Below are 26,987 nucleotides of genomic sequence, written 5' to 3'. Positions count from 1 at the left end.
CTATCGTCGATAGTTCTGTTGGTAGCCTTTACCTGGGTTACCTGATTTGTTACTGGGATCCGGTATCCCAAGGTTTGAGAGGGGAAGCGAAAGAGAAAATGCTAGAAAATCTCAGCAAGTTTGGCAGCATCTGGAGGGAGAGAAAAGAGCTAACATTTCGAGTCCAATCACTCTTAGTTATCGAAGAGTCATCGGACTTGAAACGTTAGCTCTTTTCTCTCCCTACAGATGCTGTCAGACTTGCTGAGATTTTCCAGCATTTTCTCTTTCGTTTCAGATTCCAGCATCCGCAGTAATTTGCTTTTATTTGAGAGGGGAAATATGGTTACAGTTTTGCTTTTGCAATTATATAATTAAGAACGACATGGTAGCTTTGTTGCCAATTCAATTTCAGCCTTATTCATAATGTGGACTCTGGAATTCGCCTGGGCGATTATAAATAGACAGAGATCATCTTTTTAAATAATAGTTATTTTTAAAATGTATACCGAAGTAGATAGCGTCACACAACTGGAAGGTGCTGATGAACATAAATTGGTGGACATGAAGACCTTATACATAAATTTCTGTCGGGAGCCCTAGTTCTCCCAGTCTAGACAAAGTATCACTTACAGACAATCTTAGTTGGAATATTCATAGCAGATATGGATATCTTCCCAAAATGTATTGTGAAATGTCAATTTGAGGACACTGTTACGACACCCTGGGCGAGTGCGTGGTCAATTCCAGCCCCACAGATCCCAGAGTCCCAACACAATTGAATTAACTAAAACTTAGCATAAAATTCCCAAAATATTTGGCCCTTGGCTGCCCAATAATTTAAGGGAACCAGATTTGCAAGTTGAAACATAATTAATGTTTATTTATAACAGAAATAAAGATGAAATATGCACTAAGTACAACAGATTCTTGCAAGCTAAACTACTTTTACCCACTCCTTTAACTGTCCCACCCTTTACCCAAAAGCACACAAGACAGATGCCCACAGAGGGGTGTTTCGAATCATTAGCTTTCGGAGCACTGCTCCTTGATGAAAATCATTTTCACCTGAGGAAGGAGCATTGCTCCGAAAGCTAGTGATTCGAAACAAACCTGTTGGACTTTAACCTGGTGTTGTAAGTCTTCTTACTGTGCTCACTCCAGTCCAACGCCGGCATCTCCGCATCACAGAGGGATGGAAAGAGGTGAAAATAATCAGGGTTAAGGGCAAAAGATAAGAGTCCTGGCGTCAGTTGATGATTTCTTCAGTGCATCTTCTTTTCAATATGATGAAGTTTAAAGTCTCTAATGTTGTAGCCTGCACTGATTTTCCTGCAGGTTTTAAAACACTGAGCTCACACCTTTCCTGGAGTGATAAAGTTTCTTCAAACTTTGCTCTCAGCTCATGTGATCTCCAGATTCTTTTTTCAGGAATCACTTACAGGCTTGTTGGAGGGAATTAGTTGGCTGGATCTTTTTATGCAGAAGCTTGGCAGTCATTCGTTCTGGAGAGAGTTGGAACATAGAACATACAGTGCAGAAGGAGGCCATTCGGCCCATCGAGTCTACACCGACCCACTTAAGCCCACACTTCCACCCTATCCCCGTAACCCAATAACCTTTCCTAACCTTATTTGGTCACTAAGGGCAATTTATCAATCCACCTAACCTGCACGTCTTTGGAGTGTGGGAGGAAACCGGAGCACCCGGAGGAAACCCAGCAGACACAGGGAGAACGTACAGACAGTGACCCAGCATGGAATCGAACCTGGGACCCTGGCACTGTGAAGCCACAGTGCTAATCACTTGTGCTACCGTGCCGCACACAGTTCATCTGTGTCTTTCACCTCCGCTGCCAGAATTGTAACTGAAAGTAAAAATGGAACCTCATGCCTCTGAAGAATATTATAAATAAGTCAGAACCAATCACCATCAGGTATCGGCAACATCCAGTCTTTTTGAGCCAGCTCATTGGCCACCAGCCAAGTCCATCAATATGAGTCACAACTGATGTCAGTCAAATTGTTCTGGAATCTGCTTGTTTGAAACAAAGGCAGCACAGCTCTCTGGAATCTGCCAGTTTGAATAATAATAATCTTTATTATTGTCACAAGTAGGCTTATATTGACACTGCAATGATGTTACTGTGAAAATCCCCTAGTTGCCACACTCCGGCGCTTTTTCAGGTACACTGGGGGAGAATTCAAAATATCCATTTCACCTAACAAGCACACCATTCAGGACTTGTGGGAGGAAACCGGAGCACCCGGAGGAAATCCAAGCAGGCACGGAGAGAACATGCAGACTACGCAGAGACAGTGTCCCAAGCGCGTATTGAACCTGAGACTCTAGTGCTGTGAAGCAACTATGCTAACCACTGTGCTACCGTGCCAGTAATTACAGACAGCTTCATGCAGACTGCTTTGCTTCTGGGTTACAAGTCAATCTTCAGTTTAAACCAACCCAGGCTCTTGGTTGAATTAAAGGCGCAGTACACATGCAAGGCACCGGGCCATTAATCGTCCATCGACAAAATATGTAACAGCAGAAATAGAAGAAAGAAGAAAACAGGGTGTAGGGATCTCTGTATGTATTAATACATGTTTAGTTAATATGAAGTCAGTACAGACAGATAATCACTAGGTGGCAACACTAACAGGACATATAAAAGAGGTCGAGAAACCAAGAGAGAATATCAGACCAAGCTAGAGTCACAGACTAGCGTTCCAGACTCTCAGCGGTTGTGGCATGGCCTAAACAACATAACGGGTTGCAAAGCGAAGCCGAGCAGTATCTCCAGCAGCAGCACACCCCTCCCCGATTAACTCAATGCATTCAATGCTCGATTCGAGCAGGAAACCAACAATCTGCTGTTGAGTGCCCCAGCAGCTCATAACACACCCATACCCACCATCACAGCTCCCGAAGTCAGATCGGCTTTCCTGAAAGTGAACCCTCAGAAGGCGATGGATCTGGATGGGATCCCTGGTCGTGCACTCAGAGCCTGCGTGGACCAGCTGGCAGATGTGTTCACGGACATCTTTAACCTGTCCCTACTCTGCTCCAAGGTGCCTACCACCATTATACTGGTGCCAAAGAAGAACCAGGCAACATGCCTCAATGACTACCATCAGGTGGCCCTGACTTCAGTCATAATGAAGTGCTTCGAGAGGTTGGTCATGAAGCGCATCACCTCCATACTCCCAGTACGCCTTGATCCACTGCAATTCGCATTCCGCCGCAACTGGTCCACAGCAGACGCCATCTTCCTGGCCTTACACTCAGCCCTAGAACGTCTCGACAACAATGACTCCTACATCAGACTCCTATTGATTGACTACAGCTCTGCCTTCAAACCATAATCCCAGCCAAGCTCATATCAAAGCTCCAAAATACGGACTTGGCTCCTCACTCTGCAACTAGATCCTCGACTTTCTAACCCACAGACCACAATCAGTAAGGATAAACAACAACACATCCTCCACAATAGTCCTCAATACAGGGGCCCCGCAAGGCTGCGTACTTAGCCCCCTATTATAACTCCCTGTACATACACGACTGTGTGGAAAAATTTGGTTCCAACTCCATCTACAGATTTGTTGATGATACAACCATAGTGGGCCGGATCTCGAATAATGATGAGTCAGAATACAGGAGGGAGATTGAGAACCTAGTGGAGTGGTGCAGCAACAACAATCTATCCCTCAATGCCAGCAAAGCTAAAGAGCTGGTTACTGATTTCAGAAAGCAAATACAGGTACTGCACACTTCCCCGTCAGCATCAACGGGGTCGAGGTGGAGATGGTTAGCAGTTTCAAATTGCTAGGAGTACACCTCTCCAAACATCTGTCCTGGTCCACCCACGTTGACGCTACCACCAAGAAAGCACAACAGCGCCTATATTTCCTCAGGAAACGAAGGAAATTCGGTATGTCCACATTAACTCTTACCACCTTTTACAGATGCACCATAGAAAGCATCCTATCTGGCTGCATCGCAGCCTGGTATTGCAACTAGTCGGCCCAAGACCGCAAGAATCTTCAGAGAGTCATGAACATAGCCTAGTCCATCACACAAACCTGCCTCCCATCCATTGACTCCATCTACACCTCCCGCTGCCTGGGGAAAGCGGGCAGCATAATCAAAGACCTCTCCCACCCGGCTTACTCACTCTTCCAACTTCTTCCATTGGGCAAGAGATACAAAAGTTTGAGACCACGCACAAACAGACTCAAAAACAGCTTTTCCCTGCTGTTACCAGACTCTTAAGTGACTCTCTGAAGTGACTGACCTGATTAACACTACACCCCTGTATGTGTCACCCGTTGCTGGTATTATGTAGTTACATTGTGTACCTTGTGTTGCTCTATTATGTATTTTCTTTTATTTCATTTTCTTTTCATGTACTTAATGATTTGTTGAGCTGCTTGCAGAAAATTACTTTTCACTGTACCTTGGTACACGTGACAATAAACAAATACAATCCAACAGGAGTTTCCTGTTCTTTCTTTAGTTAGTCTATGTGGGGAACAGCTAGAGTGAAGACGTGGGGCGGGATTCTCCCCTACCCAGCGGGGCGGGGTGCTCCCGGCGCAGCAGAGTGGCGCCAACCACTCCGGTGTCGAGCCTCTCCAAAGGGGGCTAGGCCTGCGCCGGAGTGATTGGCACCACGCCGACTGGCGCCAAAACCGGCACCAACGGCCTTTGACGCCCGCTGGCCGGCGTCGGGGCTGGCTGAAAGGCCTTTGCTGGTTTGCGCATGCGCCGGCGTGTCAGCGGCCGCTGATGTCACCACCGGTGCACGCGCGGTAGGTGGGGTCTCTTCCGCCTCCGCCATGGTGGCGGCGGAAGAAAAAGAGTGCCCCCACAGCTCTGGCCCACCCGCCGATCGGTGGGCTCCGATCGCGGGCCAGGCCACCGTGGGGGCACCCCCGGGGTCCGATCGCCCCGCACTCCCCCCAGGACCTCGGGGGCTCGCTCGCGCCGCCAATCCCACTGCCACCAGAGGTGGATGAAACCACGTCGGCTGGAGAGGCCTGTCAGCGGCGGGACTTCGGCCCATCGCGGGCCGGAGAATCACCGCAGGGGGCACGCCGATCGGCGCGGCGCGATTCCCGCTCCCGTCGATTCCCGGGTGGCGGAGAATTCCGGCCATGGCGGGGGCGGGATTTACGCCGGCCCCGGGCGACTCTCCGACCCTGCGGGGGGTCGGAGAATTCCGTCCGTGATCAGATCAGAGAGTAGTGTATTATTATAATTCTTAGTTTAATCCAATATTACTTATTCGTTTACGATCAAAGTATTAAAGTGAAAGAACTAACAAGATTGTTATTATATTACTCAATAAATAATTTGTCATCACCTGGAAGACTTTGACTGTTTATTATCATAATTCAATACAACTCGGCAAGACAAACGATTAATATTTATATTACAATTCAGTAATATAACACAGGGAACAAACAGGGTTTAAACAGAAGGACCTTGCAATACAAAATGGACTATTCACCAATTCTGCCTCTGCTCTGCGGGCTGTAAAGTTAAATAGCTTGTCAGTCTCCAGTTTGGCTCTCTGACTGTTCTAACAATTACCAATGTTTACCATGAGTTTAAAGAGATTTTAGATTCTGAGTGGAGGTGAGTGACAAATCTTTCAAGGCATGCCCAGAATCCTGCCCAGATGGGGACTAATATTTTAGAGGGTCTCCCAATGTAACCAACATTATTATTTCAGGTCTAGTGCTGCTCAACAGCGCGACTGAGGAGGCCATGGCTCCAGAAGGATAGACATCGCAGAGGGACCCAGATATCCAGATATTACCTGGCATGGAGCATTTGAGCTATGAAAAGTGGCTGGATAGGCCCAGGTTGTTTTCTTTAGAGCAGAGAAGGCTGAGGGGGAACCTGACGGAGATGTATAAGATTATGAGGAGTATGGACAGGGTGGATAGGAAACAGCTGTTTCCCTTAGTTGAAGGGTCAATAATGAGGGGGCATAATTTCAAGTTGGAGGACAGGTGGTTTAGAGGGGATTTGAGGAAAGATTCTTTCACCCAGACGGTGTGGAAGTCTGGAATGTACTGCCTGGGAGGGTAGTAGAGGTGGGAAATCTCACAACCTTTAAAAAGTACACGGATGAGAACTTGAAATGCAATGACATTCAAGTCTTTGGGCCAAGTGCTGGCAAGTGGGATTTGTGTAAATTTAGTGTAGGTTTGATGGTGCACACCCAATCGGCTGAATTCTGGGGCGAAATTCTCCGACCCCCAGCAGGGTCGGAGAATCGCATGGGGCCGGCGGAAATCCCGCCCCCGCCGTGGCAGAGATTCTCCGCCACCCGGGAAGTGGCGGTGGAGGGAATCTCGCCACTCCGATCGGAGAGGCCCCTGCGGTGATTCTCCGGCCCGGATGTGCCGAAGTCCCGCCGCTGGGAGGCCTCTCCCGCTGCCGAGGTTTGAACCACCTCTGGAACGGCGGGATCAGCGGCGCGAGCGGGCCCCAGGGTCCTGGGGGAGGGGGGGGGGGGGTGTGGGGGGGCGATCGAACCCCGGGGGGTGCCCCCACGGTGGCCTGGCCCGCGATCGGGGCCCCCCGCTCAGACTCCGGGCCAGTGCCCTGGGTGCACTATTTCTCCTCCGCGGCCGCCACAGCGGAAGAGAACCCCACATCGCGCATGCGCCGACCGGCGAAAGCCTTTCGGCCAGCCCCGCTGCCGGGGGCGCCGGTTTTTTGTGCCAGTCTTCTGGTGCCAACCGCTCCGGCGCGGGGCTAGCCCCCAAAGGTGGGGAGAATTCCCCACCTTTGGGGAAGCCCAACCCCTGAGTGGTTGGCGCCACTCCCCTACGCGGGGACCCTCTGTCACGCCGGGTAGGGGTGAATCCCGCCCCTGTATTGTATGATTCTTCTGTATTGTATGATTCTACGACTATTTTACATGCAATAAACCCAGGCTTCTTTGAATTTCATTTCTATCAGAGTTATTACTAGTTTCCCAATCAGATGTCCACTTATCTTACATTTAACACTTTAACCTCCAACATAAAAGTCCTGAAACTAAAAATTATGTTCTAAAACTTATGAAATATGAACCAGATTTTCACAACAATTGCACCTGATCTCACATGATACTTCTCTTTCAGTAATTTTCCATTATATCCAACCTGATACAACTCTTTTTTTTAGTGATTGCTCTCCTGCAAGTACATTGCTTTCTTTTATGTCTGCTTTTCTACCGCTTCTGCCTGATCACTGTGCATTTCAGCAGGTATTACCATTACATTAAGCCTTTCTGTTTTTCTAACATCTACCAATAGGGATCTTCTTTTGGCAGACTTTCCAGGTCCAGCCCCAATGCCTTGTTCAACACACTATTGTCCAGTCTCTATCTCAGTTTTGTAGCATGATTTCTATTTGACATACTAAGCTAATTCCCTGGGCGTGATTCTCCGCACCCCACGCCGGGTGGGAGAATCGCGGGAGGGCCGGGCGAATCATGCCACACCGCCCTGGCACCCCCCGCCATTCTCCCACACCCCCAAAAACGGCGTGTCCCGTTTTTCAACAGGCCGCTCGGAGAATTGCCGCTCACTGTTGCTCACAGCGACCGGCGATTCTCCGGCCCGGATGGGCCGAGCGGCCTGCCGAACCCGACCGGTTCACACCGGCCAACCACACCTGGTCGCTGCCAGTGTGAACAGCGCGCGACAGGTGAGTGTGGGGCCTGTGGGGGGCGGAGGGAGGATCGAGCACCACGGGCGTGCTCAGCAGATGTCTGGCCCGCGATCGGTGCCCACCGATCGTCGGGCCGGCGTCTGTAAACGACGCACTCTTTTCCCTCCGCTGCCCCGCAAGATCAAGCCGCCATGTCTTGTGGGGCAGCGGAGGGGAAGACGGCAACCGCGCATGCGCGGGTTGGAGCCGGCCAACCTGCGCATGGGCGGCTTACGTCACTTCGGCGCCGCCGGCCGCGTCATTCCCGGCACGCCGCTTTGACGCAAGCGTCAAGGCCGGGCGCTCGAGATTCACGCGCCGCCGCTCCTAGCCCCCCCGGGGTGGGGGGTGGGGGGGGGAATAGGGGGCGAGGAGCGGCCTCCGACGTCGGAGTGAAACCCGGAGTGTTTCACTCCGGCGTCGGCTCTTGGGGCGGAATTTTCCGCAAGGCCCGACGCCGTCGTGAACCTCTCTGGGTTTCACGACGGCGTCGGGCCTTGCGGAGAATTCCGCCCCAAGAGCCGACGCCGGAGTGAAACCCGGAGTGTTTCACTCCGACGTCGGAGGCTGCTCCTGGCCCCCTATTCTCCCCCCCCGGGAGGCTAGGAGGGCCGTGCCGTAAATCTCGGCTGCCGGGCCAAGGCCCGGCGCGCCGAGAATGACGCGGCCGGTGCGCCTAATGACGTCAGCCGCGCATGCGCAGGTTGGCCGGCTCCAACCCACGCATGCGCGGCTGAAGTCACGGAGAATGACGGCTCAAACCCGCGCATGCGCGGTTGCCGTCTTCTCCTCCGCTGCCCCACAAGACATAGCGGCTTGATCTTGCGGGGCGGCGGAGGAGAAAGAGTGCGTCCCTTTGAGACGCCGGCCCGACGATCGGTGGGCACCGATTACGGGCCAGTCCCCTCCTGAGCACGGTCGTGGTGCTCACTCCCCTCTCCACCCACCACAAGCCACAAAACTGGTTTTGGCACCATGTTCACACCGGCAGCGACCAGGTGTGGTTGCCGCCGGCGTGAACCGGTCGGGAACGACAGGCCGTTCGGCCCATCCGGGTCGGAGAATCGCGGGCCGCGTGAAAATCGACACTCCATTTTGGGGGGGTGGGAGAATCGGGGGTGCCAGAGCGACCCTCCCGCGATTCTCCCACCCGTTGTGGGAGCGGAAAATCACACCCTTAATCTCCCTTTGGGAGAATCGCGCCCCCTGTTTCTACATTTTTATTACCTTATTTTCCAACACTCACTTCAATGTAGCTTTAAGCCATATGTTGCTTATAATTGGATATTTTGATCTATGTTAATGTGAGACTAACTATACTAGTATTTGGATATACTGTCTTCTCCAAAATATTTGTGCTGCTTCCCTTGTTTTGAAAGTGGTTGTGTAATCCATTAAAAAATATTGCAGCTTGGGGAAGATTGAAAGTTTTTTGAAGAAAAACATTTTTTCAAGTTAAGTGAAAGCATGCATATGAAAAGCTTGATTGACTGTGACACATGATTTTAAAAACATTAATTGAAAAAATTGAAAGCTGAAACAACAGAAATACTAATGACCTTATTAGAACCAACCGTCTGCTCACTAAAGAATGATTTAACCATCAGGGAGTTTGGTGTAGTATTGACATAGTCTCTATCCAAGAATGGAAAAGGAAAGTGTATTTCGGCAACCCTGACTAAGGTTGAGCATGGAATAGAGGTAGGCTGATGTTTAAGGAAAATGCAGTTGCTATAACTCTCAGTCGTTGTCAGAAGACGTAACATCTCTTTCAGGCCTAAGAAAGTGCAGCTGTTGATGGCAGAGCATTGTGTGGTTGAGCAAGCAAGTTCATTGGACCAAAAGTAGATGGAGAATTCTCTTTGGCTGTGTCTTTCTGGATGAATGCTTTTCGAGCGATATATTTCAGGAGAAACATTGTTCATTTGTTTTGTGTTTTATAATTTCTTATGATCACTGCTTATATTTTCATTTTCTGGGCATCTTACTTTCACTGTACAGTTTCTACTGTTCCAACTCCTCACAGAAAAATAGATCATGAATGGAGGTGTCAAAAAATCTTGGGGGCAATTTTGCACCCACGATGGCCGTCAGCGAGAACGGTGATGGGGGCGCAAAATCTCATGAGAGTCAGGGAAACGAGATTCTGGCCGGCGGGATCTTGGTATCCAGGGCGTGAATCCCGCCCCGCCGCACCGACGCCGGCTACCAAATTGTCCGGCACCGGTTTTCGGGTGGGGGCAGGGATCACGCCGCGCCGGTCGGAGGCTGTTGGCAGTGGCCGCCTGGCAATTCTCCGGGCCCCGATAGACCAAGCGGCCGCCCATTTTCGGCCAGTCCCGCCGGTGTGAAATGGACATGGTCTATACTGGCGGGACCTGGCTTGGCGGCTGTCTAAAGGGGTCCTCGGGGGGAGCGGAGGGATCCAGCCCCAGGAGGGACCCCCATGGTGGCCTGGCCCGCGATCCGGGCCCACCAATCTGCGGGTGGGCCTGTGCCGTGGGGGCACTCTTTCCCTCCACACCAGCCTTTGTAAGGCTCTGCCATGGCCGCACAGAAACCCCCTGTGCTTCCACCAGAACACGCCGGCGGTTCTGCGCTTGCGGCAAAAACACGCCGGCAGTCCTGCGCATGCGCCAAGTTGCGTTGGCCCACTGCGGCCCTTCGCTGCCGGTTGGCACGGTGCCATCCCCTCCGCCGCCGGCCTAGCCCGCGGAAGTGCGGAGGATTCCGCAACTTCTGGGCGACCCAACGCTGGAGTGGTTTGCGCCACTCTTGGCGCTGATACGGGCTGCCCCGCCAATTGCGGGAGAATCCCACCCCCGATTTCCCGCACCACTCACCAGTGACTTCACAATGTTCCTGCCCACAAAAGGAAACCATCAAGGCGTTCCTGCCGGGGGTGCCAAGGTAACTATATCCCCCCCGGAGAAGAGGGCATGCCTGGCAGTACCGGGCTGTGCCAACCTGTCTTAGGGCAATGCCCAAGACTGGCACTGGGGAGCCCATTGAAGCGGGGAGGGGGATGGTGATGCAGAGCAACGAGGCTTTTGAGGGAGGATTTGGCAGTGGGGGGGTGGAGCGGTTATTGAGGGGGAAAATTGCAGTGTGGGTGTCCTTGCAGAGATATGGAGGGGGGGTAAAGGCAATGGGGGGAGAAGCTGTACTGCCGTGGTGATTGTGGGGGTCAGGGGTGGGTGGGGGAAGAGTCCCTGAAAATTGTGCCATTGGAAGAGAGACCCTTCTAATACTTTTAGTGGAGGGTTGCGCAGCGGTAGCCAAGGTTAGTTTAACCCTGAGTGCTGATTGGGGTGCCCTTTAAGGATGGGATGGGACCAGCCTTTCCGGTTCTATCAGACCCTGCCCCGGCAGACTGATGACGCAAACCACTCTCCCTGATTTTTTAAATCACAGTCACTCAACATCTGGTCTGAAAATTCGCCACCTGGTGAGATACACGCCGGTTTTCAGTCAGAGCCTGACACTAACAAATTGCGGGAAAATTCCACCCCTTAAGTCAGACTGCTGAAGACACTGGCTCAAGTTTTCTGCTTCTGGAAATGACTTTTCATCCTTTGAAGTGGTGGACAGAAAATAATGGCTGGCGAGTACAGAAGTGGACAATCCTAGACATTGTTTACACTATTGATGGCAATCAAATTATTCAATTCCATATCTGTTTAGCTCACTGGGCTAAATTGCTGGCTTTGAAAGCAGACCCAGGCAAGCCAGCAGCACGGTTCAATTCCCGTAACAGCCTCCCTGAACAGGCGCCGGAATGTGGTGACTAGGGGCTTTTCACAGTAACTTCATTTGAAGCCTACTCGTGACAATAAGCGATTTTCATTTCATTTCATTTCATAACCTCTTATTCTTTGGTTGTCACATTATCAGAATTTTAAAAAACAATTTTCCAAAGAAAAGAAAAATAGTTATTTTAAAATGGTGGGGTTTTAAGGCAAAATACATTCAAACAAGTTTAAAAAACATTTAGATGAAGATGGTTAAGATGCTAATAATCTGTGTATTGAGACCCCCCCCCCAAAAAAAAAACCTGTAAACATTAAACAATATATTTGCCTTATCTGAAGAATCAAACACCTATATCATTGTGTTAGGAAACATTTGGTCCCAGGTGTTCAGCAAGTCTGGCAGGCCATCCCTTCTGGCTGTGAACATGGAGATAAAAATAGAGATAGGAAGGCAGTCAGTCAGCAATTAAACAGGAAACTGCAAGGACGCGTTTTGGCCAGGCTGGCAAGAAGAATGTTGGAGGTTAGTTCAGGGTTGTTTGTTTAAACCAAACAAGATGATCTACTGATATGGGGAAAGCCTAGCATGTTCATCATTCTTGATTATTACATGAAGAACACTTGTGCTGATAGATTAAGTGAACCCAATCATAATTGTTGCTTTGATGATTACCGTCTGACATAAAACAACTACATTTTCAACCTTTGGCCTCATTTTACAACCTATTTTCTTGATCTGCTTTCAAAGTGATTAGAGAGCCACATGGTGCTTTGTGAAAAAGCTATGAACATTACGTTCGGACCACAAGGTGGTATCATTGTTATACACTTAGATTACCCTATTGTAAAAGTAAACATTACTTAGGTAGTGTGAGAATCACCAATGGAAGCAACTGCTGCCATTGAACCAAAATATAAACAATTACATTGTTTTGAGGATTAGAGATGTCAAAAATTATGTCACAAATTTCTATTCTGTCGTAAATATCTATTATTCACACTTGGGAAATCTACAGGATGTGGAAAATAGTTTTTTTTAGTGACTCTTCCAAAATTCCAGCATTTTCTTAAAGGGCAGGACTGCTCACAGATCTAAATGGGCACATGCGCGGTGGCCTCCTTCAACGCGTTGGCCCCGACGCAACATGGTGCAGGAGTTCAGGGGGCGGTGCGTAGGAAAAGAGTCCGGGGGACAGAGAGGCCGATCGCGGGCCAGGCCGCATCGGAGGTCCTCCCCGGGATCAGAGCCCCCCCCCCCCCCCCCCCCCCCACACACACACACAGGCCGCCACCTGACCCATTGTATGCAGAGTTCCTGCCGGCTACGAGCAGGTGTGGACGGCGCCGGCAGGTCTCAGCGTTTTAACTGTGACCGCTCGGCCCATCCCGGGCCAAGAATTGGCGGACCGGCCACGCAGAGCGGCCTGCAACCGGCACCGCGCCAAACACGTCGGCTCCAAGGCGCCGATTCTCCGCTCTGCTCCTCCGCTACGCTCTGCGGAGAATCGCGTGCCAGCGTCGGGGCGGTGTAGCCAGGTCGCTGGGATTCTCCGGCCCGGCCCAGGGCTGGGAAAATCCCGCCCTAGTTTCCCAGAAATGTGTTTAACACTTAAATTTCTTCTTTTTATTTAAACTGTTATAGAAAGGTTGAATAAGAGTGAAAGGCGACAGTATAACCATCATTGATGTAGTCACAAAAACAACAAAGGCACGCCGTACTAACATCTGGGAAATTATGCAGTAATTGGGAAAGTTGTCCTCCAGGTCAGTAAAACAGACCCTGACATAATCATACCCACAGAATCACATGTTATAGACAATGTCCCAGACTCCTCTGTAACCATCCCTGGATCTATCCTGCCAGTGGGATGCCAAAAGGAGGTGGCACAGTGGTGTACAGTCATGAAGAAGTGGCCCTGAGAGTCCTCAACATAGCAGACCCCATGAAGTCTCATGACATCAGGCCAGGTCATGGACAAGGAAGCCTGTGCTAATTATCACCAGTTGCCCTATTGACCACGTTTGACATCCAGGAGCCCTTGTAAAATTGAAATCGACAAGAATCCAGGGAAAAACTGCACTGATTGGAGTCAGCCTTTGCACAAAGGGAGTTGGTTATAGTTGTTGAAGGTCAATCATCTCAGCCCACATCACCACTGTAAAATTGCTAGGAATGTGTAAATGCACATGTCTATTCATGCTTTGCTTGATTACCATTGGAAGTCCTGGGGAAGTTTTGCAGAACTTTCCCTACGAAATTATCTTTTAAGTAAAATCCATCATAGTGTAATGTTTCCTTCATAGCAATTTTAGCACTATCAGTAACATAACATGAGGCTAATACACCAGAAGTTCCTGGATAGTTATTGTGGACAGGAAAACTAGATGATTTTGTTTTCACCTTTTGCCTGTGTAAGAAAACATCAGTGTCCCAAACACTACCTTGACTCAGGGTAGACTGGGTAAGCGAATACAGTGTGGATGCTGAAGGTTAGCCAGTTGGCAAAAGTAAATCCTGGGAAAAGAAGTTTGAAAATCACTGCTCTAAAGAAAATATGGGTCACCAAGGGTTAAGTATTTATTGTGGAATTGAAGCTAATTTTTATTACCATGCCATCTCCTTACTCCATAGGTAGCACTAGCTGTCACAGAAGCATTTAGTGAACAGCATTTACAGAGACAAATAGAAATCTAGGTTTGTTTTCTGTTATCATTTTCTTTTTTTAGGCCCATTAGCAGGTATGATGTTGATGGTATTGCACCTTTTCATTCCATTTTCAAATGAAAAAAATATGCCTTGAAAAGTCATTTAAGTATCCTTCATTTGAGTATCTTTGCAACAACTGTAGAATTAATGACATTTCAGACTTTTGCCATTTTAGTTATGTTATCAGCACTGTATTGTCTATTCTGTTTTAAAATAGGCTGTATTAATCAAATGCAGAAGTTGGTAGAAAATCTGTTTAAAATGGTTTTATAACTAAATCCTGTTTGAAATTGCAATTACACTTGATAAAGTGATTTGCATCACTTTATTGTTACTTTATACAAAATAACACTCTAGGCTGATACTAATCTCATATTTTGTGTGTCTGTTTTTGTTTGGTATTCACGTTTCATGAATAATCTAACAGTTCAGGTTAACATACTTCCCTTTATAAAAACTGGTACTATAGCGTCCACTTTTGTAACTGGCTGAACAGTGCATTGATTGCTTATGCCTAGAGCAAGGATGCTGTCAAGTTGCTCTGTGTTGAGTCATCTATCCATGAAGAGCTACCAGGCAGCAGATAATGCTGTGTAGCTGCTGTCTTTCTCCCACAATGTAACAGCAGCAGAGGTAGTGAAGAGTAGGTAAAAGGACCCTGATTCCCGTATACAAGATTATTTTCCAGCCAGCTTGAAAGCTGAATGTGGCAGAATGGCAACTTACCTAAATAAGAATCACAGCTGCGGCAGAGGCCCAGATCGCTTAAAAGCTACAAGAACTATGTCAGTGCTTGTGAATGAACCGGACTGCTCCTGTAGCTGGTGGCATGAACCACAAGAATACTACTACAGTACTGAGACTCTGCCAACTTCAGAAATCACCTCAGCTCGAAATCGGACCAAGTTTACTACACTGCGTGATATTGCCTTGAAAAGCCCCAGCAAAAGCCTGTTGAAGATGAGAAGTGTGAATTGTGATTGGTGGTCTGAATGTTCTTGCCCACCTCACAGCAGCTGGTATGAGCAGGTACAGACGAGCATTGTGACGAGTTTGATTTCTTGTTGTTACTTTAAAAATCTGGAATATTTGGCTCAGTAATGGTCTTTCAATAAAACACTATAGAATGGATTGTTCTGTGTTTTTATTAAAATAAAAAAGTATAAATTAACCTCTATTGAATGGAACTCTTGCTCAAAGTGCATTCCGTTAAATAGGAGACAGAAACATTTTGCTGTCTATTTGAATATTAATTCCATATAACCAGTACAATCTGGAAAATTCTGGAATATATGTTACATTTGATTTAAGTCAGCTTTCCTAAGTTTCAGCACATTTCTGCAAAACCTTAATTTTATTTATTTATTGTATTAAGTTCATTTTTTAATGGTTGCTATTGCAATGTTTGCTTAAATTGTGTTTAATTTTCATCAGATCTTGACTGACAAAATGTGTTACTTTTCATCAAGTAAAGAATGAATGAGGGTCATTAGTTCAGATCAGCTTGAGAGCTTTTGTTTTTAAGTCTATTAATGGTCCTCAATTATCATGGAAGCACATGTTTGTTGTTAAATAATCTTAATATGTGTGCAAAACATGGTAACATTCAACCAAAGTCACCTAAAAATTTCTAAAATCTTGCTGTTTTTGCATTGAAATTCCTAAGGTTTGGAGGAATTGGAAGTGAAATTTGTCTTCAGTTAAAGCATGGAAAAGTGACGAAACAGCAAGCAGCCTGTTTTAAACTGTTCCCGATATTAATTTTTATTGACTTGAAAATGGTTTACTACCATCCATTTTGTATTTTCATTAAAGACTTAATTTCACCCCCACCATGCTTTGTTATACAAAACGTCAGCTTATGCAGTTTTGTTAAATTGTCTGGATGCATTTTTATTTTCCTGTCTTGAACAAGATGATCAGCGGTCCATTCCCTTTGACGGTATTATGACCGACATAGCTTTCACTTTTGGCTCCATATTGATTTATTCTTATCTTCTGGGTTGGTGTGTGTGTGTGTTGGGGGAGGGGGGGGGGGGGGTAGGTGGTTGGCATATTTAATACATGTTCTGCCAGCTCTTGTTGCATCACACCAGCTTTTGATTTCATGGCCTGGCAGATTTGACATTATATGAGGGAAAGAAACAGATTTAGCAGGTGAAGATTGAAGGGTTTTCTTTTTATCTCTCCCTTTTCTGCCACTTTTGATGGAGCTCTTAATTGCAAAACCATGCACGCCTACAATCATGATGTGTCGACAATTTAAGTCGGTTAAGAACTGGCATATACTTCACCTATCTTGCACTTCACTAATCTACAGCTGCATTTTCCTGCTACCACTCTTCACCATAGCATGCAAGGTGTTTATGGGCTTTATAAACAGAGGTATTGATTATAAAAGGAGTATGTTAAGCTGAATGTATATAAAGCTTTAGTTATGTCAAAATTAGAGCGCTTCATCCATTTCCAATTATTACTTTTTAGGAAGGATGGGAGTGTCCTTTTACTGGGTGAAAAGGAGATTTTCCAGAATGGTTCCAGGGCTTGAGCACAAAAATGAAGGCTGACACGACTGTTCAGTACTGAGGGAACATCACATTGTTGGAGGTGCCATCATTTGGATGGGACATTAAACTGAGGTCCCACTACCTGCTGGGGTGGATGTAAAAGACTATGGCACTGTTTTTAAGGAGAGGGGGGGAATTATCCCTGTGTCCTGGCCAATGCTTATCCTACAGATCAACACCATTAAAACAGAGTATCTGGTCATTATCACATTACTGTTTGTGGGAGTTTGCTGAGTGCAAATTAGCTGCTGTGTTTCCAACATTATAATAGTGATTACACTTCAAAAAGTACCTCATTGGCAGTAAAGTGCTTTGAAAAGTGTAGTGAAAAGCATTATGTAAATGCAAGTTTTTTTTAATATGAAGGATTTAGCTACAAGGTTAGGTTGGAGAAACTGGGGTCCTTCTCCTTGGAACAAAGGAGATTGGAGGGTATTTGATAGAAGTGTATCTAATTTGACAGGTTAAATAAGATAGACATGGAAAAAATGTTTCCGTTAGTTGATGATACTAGGACTAGGGGACATGGATTTATAGCTTTGGGAGTGAGATGCAGGAGGAATATAAGGAAGAAAGTTTCTATGCATCGAATGGTGCTGTCCTGGAACTCACTGCCTACGAGAGGAGTTAAAGCAGAGGTGATTAATTATTTCAGCAGGAAATTGGATGGTCACTTGAAGGAAATAAACTTGCCGGGCTATTGGGATAGAGAGGAGGTTTGGAGCGAAGAGTTGGCATAAATTTGACAGCCATCTGCTGTGCCGTAAATGATCTATTACTCTGCACTGCTCCACCTTACACATCACATGAGGAACAACAGTTGAAACTTACCACTGCCAACCATACCGATAGCAGGAGGAGCAACACAAGCACCAGCAACAGATCAGCTAGCTTCTCCTCATCCACTCGCAAAGGGAATGGACCCAAAGATCCACCTGGATGCATTTAAGGCATGGGCAGAAGAGACAACAGGATGAGGGCGAATGTGAGTGTTGGTTGTTCAGATGATGAGGTGAGGTGCCTGGAGAGAGAGGAATGACTGGGGCCAAACGGTGTGTTGTCCTGAAGTGTGCAACACAAGCAAATGCTGAGAAGCTTTGAGTGTAGGGTTCGGTAGCTAAAAGTGTTGTGAAACTTACCTTTTCAGACCACCTAAAGTGCTGGTACTGGATCCTCTTGGTCCACTGACTCCTTCAAGGGACCAAACATCTTGGGCATGAGTGATCTACCGAAAAGCATCGTGCTGTGGCCGGTAAATGCCGGGAGACCCCACTCCCGGGATCGACCTGGCTCACCACACCTAACGAGATCAAACGCAATCTCGCAAGACGTTGCGATGTGAAGTCCGTCATTTTCGGCAGGGTCATCTTTTAGCAAATCTGCATATGAGAGCAAGACAGCTAGTTTCACTCTAATATGCATTCTCGAGATCTAACCAAGGTGTAGGATCTAACCCCTTTGTCTTGGAGAACTCGGGTGAGCGCCGTTCAGTACTGGTCTCCACAAACGGGGACCAGACGGAACGGCACTTGTGGGGGTCTTGCAGGGAATTGGAGGCCCTAGGTGCTTGCCCTCTGGGTACCCTGGCAATGCCAGCCTGGCACGTGGCAGTACCATCTGAGTGCCAGCCTGACACTGCCAAGGTGCCCAGGTGATGCTGACAGGGGCACTTCCAGGTGCCAGGGCTTCCAATTCCCTGAGAGACCCCCACGAGTGCCGTTCCATCTGGTCCCCATTCGTGGAGACCAGTACTGAAAGGCGCTCGCCCAAGGCGAAGGAGTTTGATCCCACATCTTGGTTAGATCTCGAGAATGCATCATATTAGAGTGAAACTGGTCAGAGGAAGATCGTGAGGAATACCCTCCACTGTGTCTGGTCTCTACGGCTGTAGAAGAGAGCTCCGGGGACAGAGAATCTTTGAAAAAGGTGGCCTTCTGGAACAAACGTGGTCTACATGCTTGTGCTGTGGTAAGAGATCGGGCCCGTTCGTCGAAAGATAACGCCAGGGACCCACTGGGCAACACCAGCAAAATTTCAAACGAACACCGGTTCACCAGGCACAAACGGTTGAATCGGCCGATGCCGAGAAGGGCCATGTCCCTGCCATTCTTGAGTGCGGCGTACATTTGCGCCAATATCCAGGAAAACCATGCTAAGGCGGGTGCGAAGTCTCTGGCCCATTAGGAGTTCCGCAGGAGCTACCCCAGTCACTGCATGTGGAGTGGTCCTATTTGAAAACAAAAAACCGAACCAGTCTCGTGTCCATTGACGAAGAAGATTGCTTTTTTAGGTCCTGTTTGAATGTCTGCACTGCGCGCTCTGCCAACCCATTGGAAGCTGGGTGGTATGGAGCGGTGCGGATATGGCGCCTGCCATTTATCTTCATGAACCTCGCAAACTCCTCAATGGTGAAAGGAGTGCCGTTGTCCATGACGAGCACCTTGGGGAGGCCAGGCGAACTGAAAGACAAACACATCTTCTTGATCGTTGCGCAGGATGGTGTGCCTACCATCTTATGCACCTCTAGCCATTTAGATTGGGCATTGATTAATAGAAGGAACATGGATCCTTGAAAAGGGCCGGCGAAATCCGCATGCAAGCACGCCCAAGGCTGCCCTGGCCATTCCCAGTGATGTAGGGGCGCGGCCGGCAGAAGCTTCTGATGCTCCTGGCAAATGGAGCAGTTTTGGGCCACCTTCTCAATGTTGATGTCGCGGCCTGGCCATCAGACATAACTCCGTGCCAACATTTTGATTTTGGTCACACCCGGATGCCCATTGTGCAAGTCCTGTAGCATCGGGTCCTATCCTTTTTCCGGGACGACCACATGCGTGCTCCACAAGAGGATACCATCATCCACGCTAAATTCTGACAGCTTGGAGGAAAATGCCTGCAACTCGCCTGGGAGCTGTCTCTGTTGCCCACCATACAGGACTATGTGCAGAACCTTTGACAGGACTGGCTCCGCCTGGGTCCACTCACGGATCTGTGATGCCGAGACAGGCAAGAAGTCCATAGAATTTAGGGTTGCAACCACCTCCCCTGTTGTGAGGGTCGACATGGGGCCGGTCGACAAAGGCAATCGGCTCAGTGCATCGGCATTCGCTATCTGGGTCCCTGGCTTATGCTCCAGAGAATACTCGTAGGCAGCGAGCAACAAAGCCCAGCGCTGGATCCGTGCGGGAGCAATGGGCTGTATTGGCTTATCCTCTCAGAAACGTCCGTGCAGAGGCTTATGATCAGCCACGATAGTGAAATGGTGGGCATACACATACTGGTGGAAGCGTTTCACCGCAAAGACCACCGCCAGGCCCTCCTTCTCGATCTGCGCATACTTCTTTTCCGCTTCAGTCAATGTGTGGGAGGCGAAAGCTATCGGCCGCTTGGCCCCGTTCTCCATCTTGTGGGACAATATCATATGGGGATGCATCACACGTGATGAGTAAAGGCTTTCCAGGATCACAGTGGGTTAGTAACCCTGACGAGGACAATTGCTGTATTACCTGCCGGAAAGCGGTTTCTTACGGCTGACCCCAAACCCAGGTGTGATTGTTCTTTAGCAGAAGGTGCTATGGGCCCAGCGTAGTTGCCAGATTGGGGAGAAACTTCCCGTAATAATTTATGAGGCTGAGAAAAGAACGAAGATGTGAAGTGTCAGTCGGGGCGGGGGCCTGTTGAACCGCGTGCACCTTCCCTGCGACGAGATGCAAACCTTTGCGGTCCACCCGATAACCCAGGTAGACCACGTCCTTCGCCTGAAAGACGCACTTTGTATGACATAAACGGACTCCAGCCTCTGAGAAGTGTCTAAGGACAGCCTCCAAATTTTCAAAATGTTCCTGCTCCGACGTCCCTGTAATCAAAACTTAGTCTAAGTAAACAGCGACACATGGTAAACCACTCAAAACGCTCTCCACGACACGTAGAATGATAGCACAGGTAGAGGATACCCCAAAGGGAAACTGTGTATATTCATGCAGGCCCCTGTGTGTATTAATAGTTACATATGGCCGGGAGGCAGGTTCCAGCTCCAACTGTAGGTAGGCGTGACTCATGCCTAATTTTGTGAATGAGAGTCTGTCTGCAAGCTTCGCAGAGAGATTTTCTATGTGGGGCATTGGATATCGGTCGAGCCGGGAAGCCGTATTCACTAAGTTTATAGTTGCCGCACAAGCAAACTGTGGTTTCTGGCTCCATTACAGGTACAATTGGCGCTGCTAGGTCAGTGAAACGGACGGGCCTGATTATACCCAAGGACTCCCCTTCTACCTGATAATACCCAAGAGCTCCCCTTCTACCTTCTCGAGCAAGGCCTAAGGCACCTGATGCGCCTGGAAATAGCGCGACGTAGCTCCTGGTTCGACCTGGATACGGGATGGATAGGTACCGTCCTAGCACCTCAGTCAACCCTCCAGAAACTGTTTGGAGGATGTGCTGCCACTGCAGCTGCAAATGGCGCAACCAGTCCCGACCCAACAGGCTGGGCCCATGGCCGCGCACCACGATAAGTGGGAAACGCCCCTCCTGGCATCCATAAACAACAGGAGTCATCGTAGTTCCAGTGATGTCCAGTGGTTCCCCAGTGTAGTTGGCCAACCTGGCCTGTATATCGGTTAATGTAAGGGTCTGTATACCCTGCTTGATGTAGTCGAATGTCCTCTGGGTGATCACGGAGACCGCTGCGCCAGTGTCCAACTCCATCTCAAGCGGGTGACCATTGGCCCGTACTGTCACCTTAATGGGACCCATACGGGGAGCTTCCACACAATGCAGCTGCAGGCAGTATCTCCACGTCCTCGGGAGCAGTCCCCGCAGGTTTATCTAAATGAAAAGTATGGCCCCTGGGCTGGACCCAGTTTCTGTTGGAACAAAGGTGCCTCTGGCGCCCCCAGGACCGGCGTCCGCAACGGGGCCAGCGCCCACAAGCCCGACACTGTCATGGCTCCTCATCCATTGGTTCTGGAGAAGGCTCCCTTCAGGGAGAAACCTTCGGCGGCCACTGGCGTCGATCCGGATGCCGCCCCGCCCAAGGTATGGCAGGGGTGCGTGGCGACGCTATTGGACGGAAGGGGTTGCACCCCAAGGCGTGCACCTCCATTCCCTGTAGCTCCTGCACTCCCCGTTCTGCGCTCTCTCGGGACAATACTATCTGAATGGCCTGTTGAAAAGTCAATGTTAGCTCTGCTAACAACTTTCTCTGGGTGGCCGCTTTGTTAATACCGCAAACTAAATGGTTGTGTAACATTTCTGATAAAGTCTCACCATAGTCACAGTACTCTGCAATCCTGCGTAGCCTGAATAGAAACTCAGCAAGAGATTCTCCTGGGGTCTTCTCTGCGGTATTAAACCCGTAACATCGGACTATTGTGGACATGGTTGGGTTAAAATGTTGCCCGACTAAGGTTACAAGTTCATCAAACGTCTTGGTGTCCGGCGCAGTTGGGTGCGTAAGGCTCCTAATCCACCCAAACGTATGCGGGCCGCAGGCAGTGAGCAATATGACCACCTAGCGCTTGTTTTCGGTGATGTTGTTTGCCCAGAAATAGTAACTCATCCGTTGTGCGTACTTGTTCCAACTTTCCAGCGCAGCATAAAAAACATCCAAACGTCCATAAAGAGGCATAGTGTAATAGAACACAACTTCCAACCTGAATCCAACAAAAATCCAGGGAGGTGGCTACAGCAGCGTAGACAGCTATCCACTTTAACCCTCGTCGCCAGTTTTGTGAAGGCCACGAAGAATCCAGCACAAGTTTGTAGAACAGAAAGAAAACTTTATTTACAATAGCATATGTATATAAAACAGCAGCAGTAACTCCCTTGCTCCTCATTCCTCTCCAGCTGGTTCCATACTGGCCAGCTTTATTTATGCAGGGACCTGCTAATGATTTCTCCGCTCCCCTCATTGTGGAAGCTCATACTCCCACAGGATTGTGGGATTGTCATTAGTCCCCAGCCAGTGGTAAGCAGGCAGGTTATAACACTCTAATATGCAGAGTTACTAATAGGTGGCACTACCAAGGTGCCATACTGGCATTTTTTGCGCAGTGGTGTTTGGCCTAGGGGTGCCGTGCGCGGGTGTGGCGGGGGGGGGGGGGGGCTTGGGCACCCCCTTAGAGTGAGTTGGGGCTTGCTGGGGGGAGGTTCGGAGGTCATGTAAGGGGCTTGAACGATCAGGACGCCATTTAAAAGTAGTGTCCCAATCTCCCGCTGCACAGAGGAGTTCCAGCGAACGGAGCTCCTCAGTGCAGCCTCAACCGTGCGTTCCCTGCTGAGGCCCCGTATTTAAACAGAGTCACGTTAGACAGCATTGTGTTTCTCGGTGCTGCGACAGGGAACACATAATAATAATAATAATAATAATCGCTTATTGTCACAATTAGGCTTCAATGAAGTTACTGTGAAAAGCCCCTCATCGCCACATTCCGGCGCCTGTTCAGGGTGGCCGGTACGAGAATTGAACACATGCTGTGGCATTGTTCTGCATTACAAGCCAGCTGTTCAGCTCACTGTGCTAAACCAACCCCACGTAGCTAAACGCGTTTGCTGTGGGACATATTTCCCATTTCGTTTGATTGCGCCCCTTATGTTGACTTCCTTAGCCGCTTCCATCCAAGCCTGCTTGTTAAAAATGCTGTCCAATTCCTGCCATTCTTGGGGCGAGCTTTAATCACTGCAGCCCCATATATCCACAGCAGGACTTCCAGGTAATAGAGATTTGGGAAGCAGCCTTCCCAATTCCTCTCATACCTGTGATTGCTGGAGCCTCAAAAATACTAGTGCTGGTGAGCCCTTGTAAACCCTACCACGGCCCCTTTAATTGTAAAACCTTATTTTGACAGATCAATGCGTTATCCTTCCCTCCTTTCTGAATTCATCGGAATGTCGAAGTAGGCCGCTAGTTCCATGCCTGAGTTAAATAGCCAGGGCTGAGACACCCATTAGTAAACTGAGAACGCAATCTTAAAAAGGCCTCATTTGGTCTGGCAGGGTCTAAGCTCAGAATATTTCATACAGTATTAGAATGTTGGAAAGTTGGTATTTGAAAATCTAAGGACATTGTGATTGCTCAAAACCTAGTAAATGTGTCTCACTGAAATAATACACAACTGATTACTACCAATCAATTGCACGTAGTGCCGACATACAATAGAATTAAATGCATCTGTCAATAATTTTCAGTTTCATTATGATGCAGAGAATATTTTAAAATTCTTTCGTGGGATTTGCCTATCGCTGGCAATGCCAGCATTTTTGCCCATTCTTTTTTTAAATTAATTTGGAGTGCCCAATTCATTTTTTCCAATTAAGGGGCAATTTAGCATGGCCAATCCACCTAACCTGCACATCTTTGGGTTGTGGGGCCGAAACCCACACATAAACGGGGAGACTGTGCAAACTCCTCACGCACAGTGACCCAGAGCCGGGATCAAACCTGGGAATTCGGCGCCGTGAGGCAGCAGGGCTAACCCATTGTGCTACCCTGCTGCCCTATTGCTCATTCTTAATTGCTCTTCAGAAGCTGGTGGTGAACCACCTTCTTGAATTATTTCAGCTTATCTGGAGCAGTTATACCTACAATGCTGTTTGGAAGGACATTTCAAACATTTTATCTGGTGACAGTGAAGGAACAGTTATATAGTTCCAAGTCAGGTGTGTGTGTGGTTTGGAGGGGGATTTTCAGGTGATGGTGTTTCCATGCATCTGTTGCAATTGTACTTCTAACTGAAAGGTCACAAGTTTGGAAATCTTGTCGAAGGAGGCTTGGCAAGTTGCTGCAGTTAATCTTCATAGAATCATAGAATGTACAATGCAGAAAGAGTTCATTTGGCCCATCGTGTCTGCATTTGCCCTTGGAAAGATTCCCCTACCCAAGCCCACACCTCCACCCTATCCCCGTAACCCAGTAACCCCACCCAATCTTTTTGGATATTGTTTATGCTAAGCACTACTGCCCCTGTGTGTCAGTGATGGAGGGAGCGAATGTTTGAGGCTGTGGATAGGGTGTTGATCAAGCAGGATGCTTTGTCCTGGATAGTTTCTATCCTCTTATTTAATTATATGGTTCGTCCAGCTCAGTTTCGGACCAATGGCAACTCCCAGGATGTTAGTGAGAAATTCAGCAATGGCAGTGCTATTGAAGGTCAAAGGAGATGGTTCGATTCTGTCTTGTGTCTTGTTGGAAATGGTTATATTCTCTCCTGTTGGAGATGGTCATTGTTGAGCACTTGTATGGCACAAATGTTATTTGCCGCTCATCAACACAAGCCTAAATGTTGTCTAGTCTTGCTGCATATGGACACTGAGTGAGGAGTTGCAAATGGTACTGAGCATAATTGTGCAAACGTCAGTGAACATCCCAACTTCTGACCTTATGGTGGAGCAGTTGATGATGATTGTGCCTAGGATATTACTCTGAAGAAATCCTGCAACCATGTCTTGGGATTGACATTATTTTCCTCCAGCAACTATAACCATCTTTTATGTTAGTTTTGACTCCAATCGAGTCAAGAGTTTCCCCCCTGATCTCCACTGAATTCCATTTACTAGAGCTCCTCAATGCCACACTCTGTCAAATTCTGCCATAATATCAATGGCAGTCATTCTCACTTCACCTCTGAAATTGAAATTCAGCTATTTTGTCCATGTTCGAGCCAAGGCTATAATTAAACCTGCAAACAAGAACTCTGACATAGCCCAAACTAGCATTGGTGAACTGATAATTGCTAAGTAAGTGCCACTTGTTAGCACTGTTGACACCATCAGGTAGTCAAGAAAGCATACGGAATGCTTGCCTTCATTGGACGGGGCATTGAGTATAAAAACTGGCAAGTCATGCTACAGTTGTATAGAACCTTGGTAAGGCCGCGCTTTACAATATTGCACACAATTCTGGTCACCACACTACCAGAGGGATGTGGAGTCTTTGGAGAAGGTGCAGAGGAGGGTTACCAGGATATTGCCTGGTCTGGAGGGTGTAAGCTATGTGGAGAGTGTGGTGATCCACCACTATATATATATGTGTGTGTCTCTATTAGGGGATGTACAATAGTACCTGCTATTACAGGTTTGCTGGTAAGCCCCTGCCGGCTAGATCCGCCCACAGGGAGCAGTATAAATATTCATAAGCTCTCCTGAGCTGCCATTCTGCAGCTGCAGTTGAGGGAATAACATCTCACGGTAATAAATCCTCTTTTGTACCGTTTCGTGTTTCTGTGTGCAATTGTTAGCGCATCATAACAAGATTATGAGGGGCATGGATAGAATGGATGAGCAGGCACTCTTTCCCAGGGTAAAGGGGTCAGTCACCAGGGGACATAGGCTTAAGGTCCGTGGGGCAAAGTTTAGAGGAGATGTGCGAAGCAGGTTTTTTACGCAGAGGGTGGTGAGTGCCTGGAACCTGGAGTGCCTGGCGTGCCAGGGGAGATTGTGGAAGCAGATACATTAATGGTGTTCAAAAGGCATCTTGAAAACAAATGGTTAGGATGGGTATAGAGCGATATGACACAGGAAGTGCTGAGGGTTTTGGCAAAGGTTGGTATCATGACCAGTATAGGCTTGTACGGTCCTGTTCCTGTGCTGTATTGTTCTTTGTTCTTTGTTCTAGTTCTGGAACAGCAGTTTCCAGTAATACTGCCTGGATGCTGTCAGGATACATGCTCTTTGCTATATCTAAAGCATTCAACTTTTTCTTGATATCATGTGGGATTGAATCAAATTGGTTGAAGACTGCAATCTGTGATGCTAGGGACCCAAGGAGTATCATCCACTTCATACTTCTGGCTGATGAAGCAAATGCTTCAGTCTTGTCTTTTGCACTGATGTGCTGGGCTCCCTAATAAGTAACGATAAATATGTTATCGTCCGCTCCAATGGTTAGTTGTTTAATTATCCACCATCTTTCACAATTGGATATGGCAGGACTGTCAGATTGTACTGGAATACAATGGTCTGCAGAATAACAGTTTTGAACTGCTAGATCTGTTTGAATCTATCCAATTTAACATGGTCATTGAGTCATACAATGGGATGAAGAGTATCATCAGCATGAAGGTGGAACTTCGTCTCTGTGAGGTCTGTGCTGTGGTCACTTTTACCAATATTGTCATTGGTGGCTCCATTTGCAATATGTAGATTGGTGAGGATAGGTTTTCCCCTCAAGCCTGGATGGGTTTTTCCCTCAAATTGGTTCTCTCATCACCTGCCACAAGAAAAGTCTGGCAGTTGTCTCTTTTGGTCACAGCTCAGTCAGTTATGGTGCATCTTGGTGAT

The 26,987-nt window shown here is 48.0% G+C and overlaps 1 protein-coding gene across 6 annotated transcripts in view; it reads left to right on the top strand.

Moving 5' to 3' along the window:
- dlg2 (discs, large homolog 2 (Drosophila)) overlaps positions 1 to 26,987 on the top strand; it is a 1,378,721-nt gene that overhangs the window by 552,721 nt on the left and 799,013 nt on the right. The window contains exon 1 of one of the 6 annotated variants that reach the window (XM_038818414.1): positions 14,677 to 15,177. The exons of the other annotated variants lie outside the window; for them this stretch is intronic. Within the exon in view, the coding sequence (XP_038674342.1) occupies positions 14,863 to 15,177 (315 nt within the window). The 5' untranslated portion in view covers positions 14,677 to 14,862. Of the gene's footprint in view, positions 1 to 14,676; positions 15,178 to 26,987 lie in introns of those variants that run through there. 6 annotated transcript variants of the gene reach the window in all.

The sequence above is a fragment of the Scyliorhinus canicula genome, chromosome 14 (assembly GCF_902713615.1).
Source record: "Scyliorhinus canicula chromosome 14, sScyCan1.1, whole genome shotgun sequence".
Lineage (NCBI taxonomy): Eukaryota > Metazoa > Chordata > Chondrichthyes > Carcharhiniformes > Scyliorhinidae > Scyliorhinus > Scyliorhinus canicula.
The sequence above is the reverse complement of the archived record's forward strand: the minus strand, read 5'-3'. Positions and strand labels throughout refer to the sequence as shown.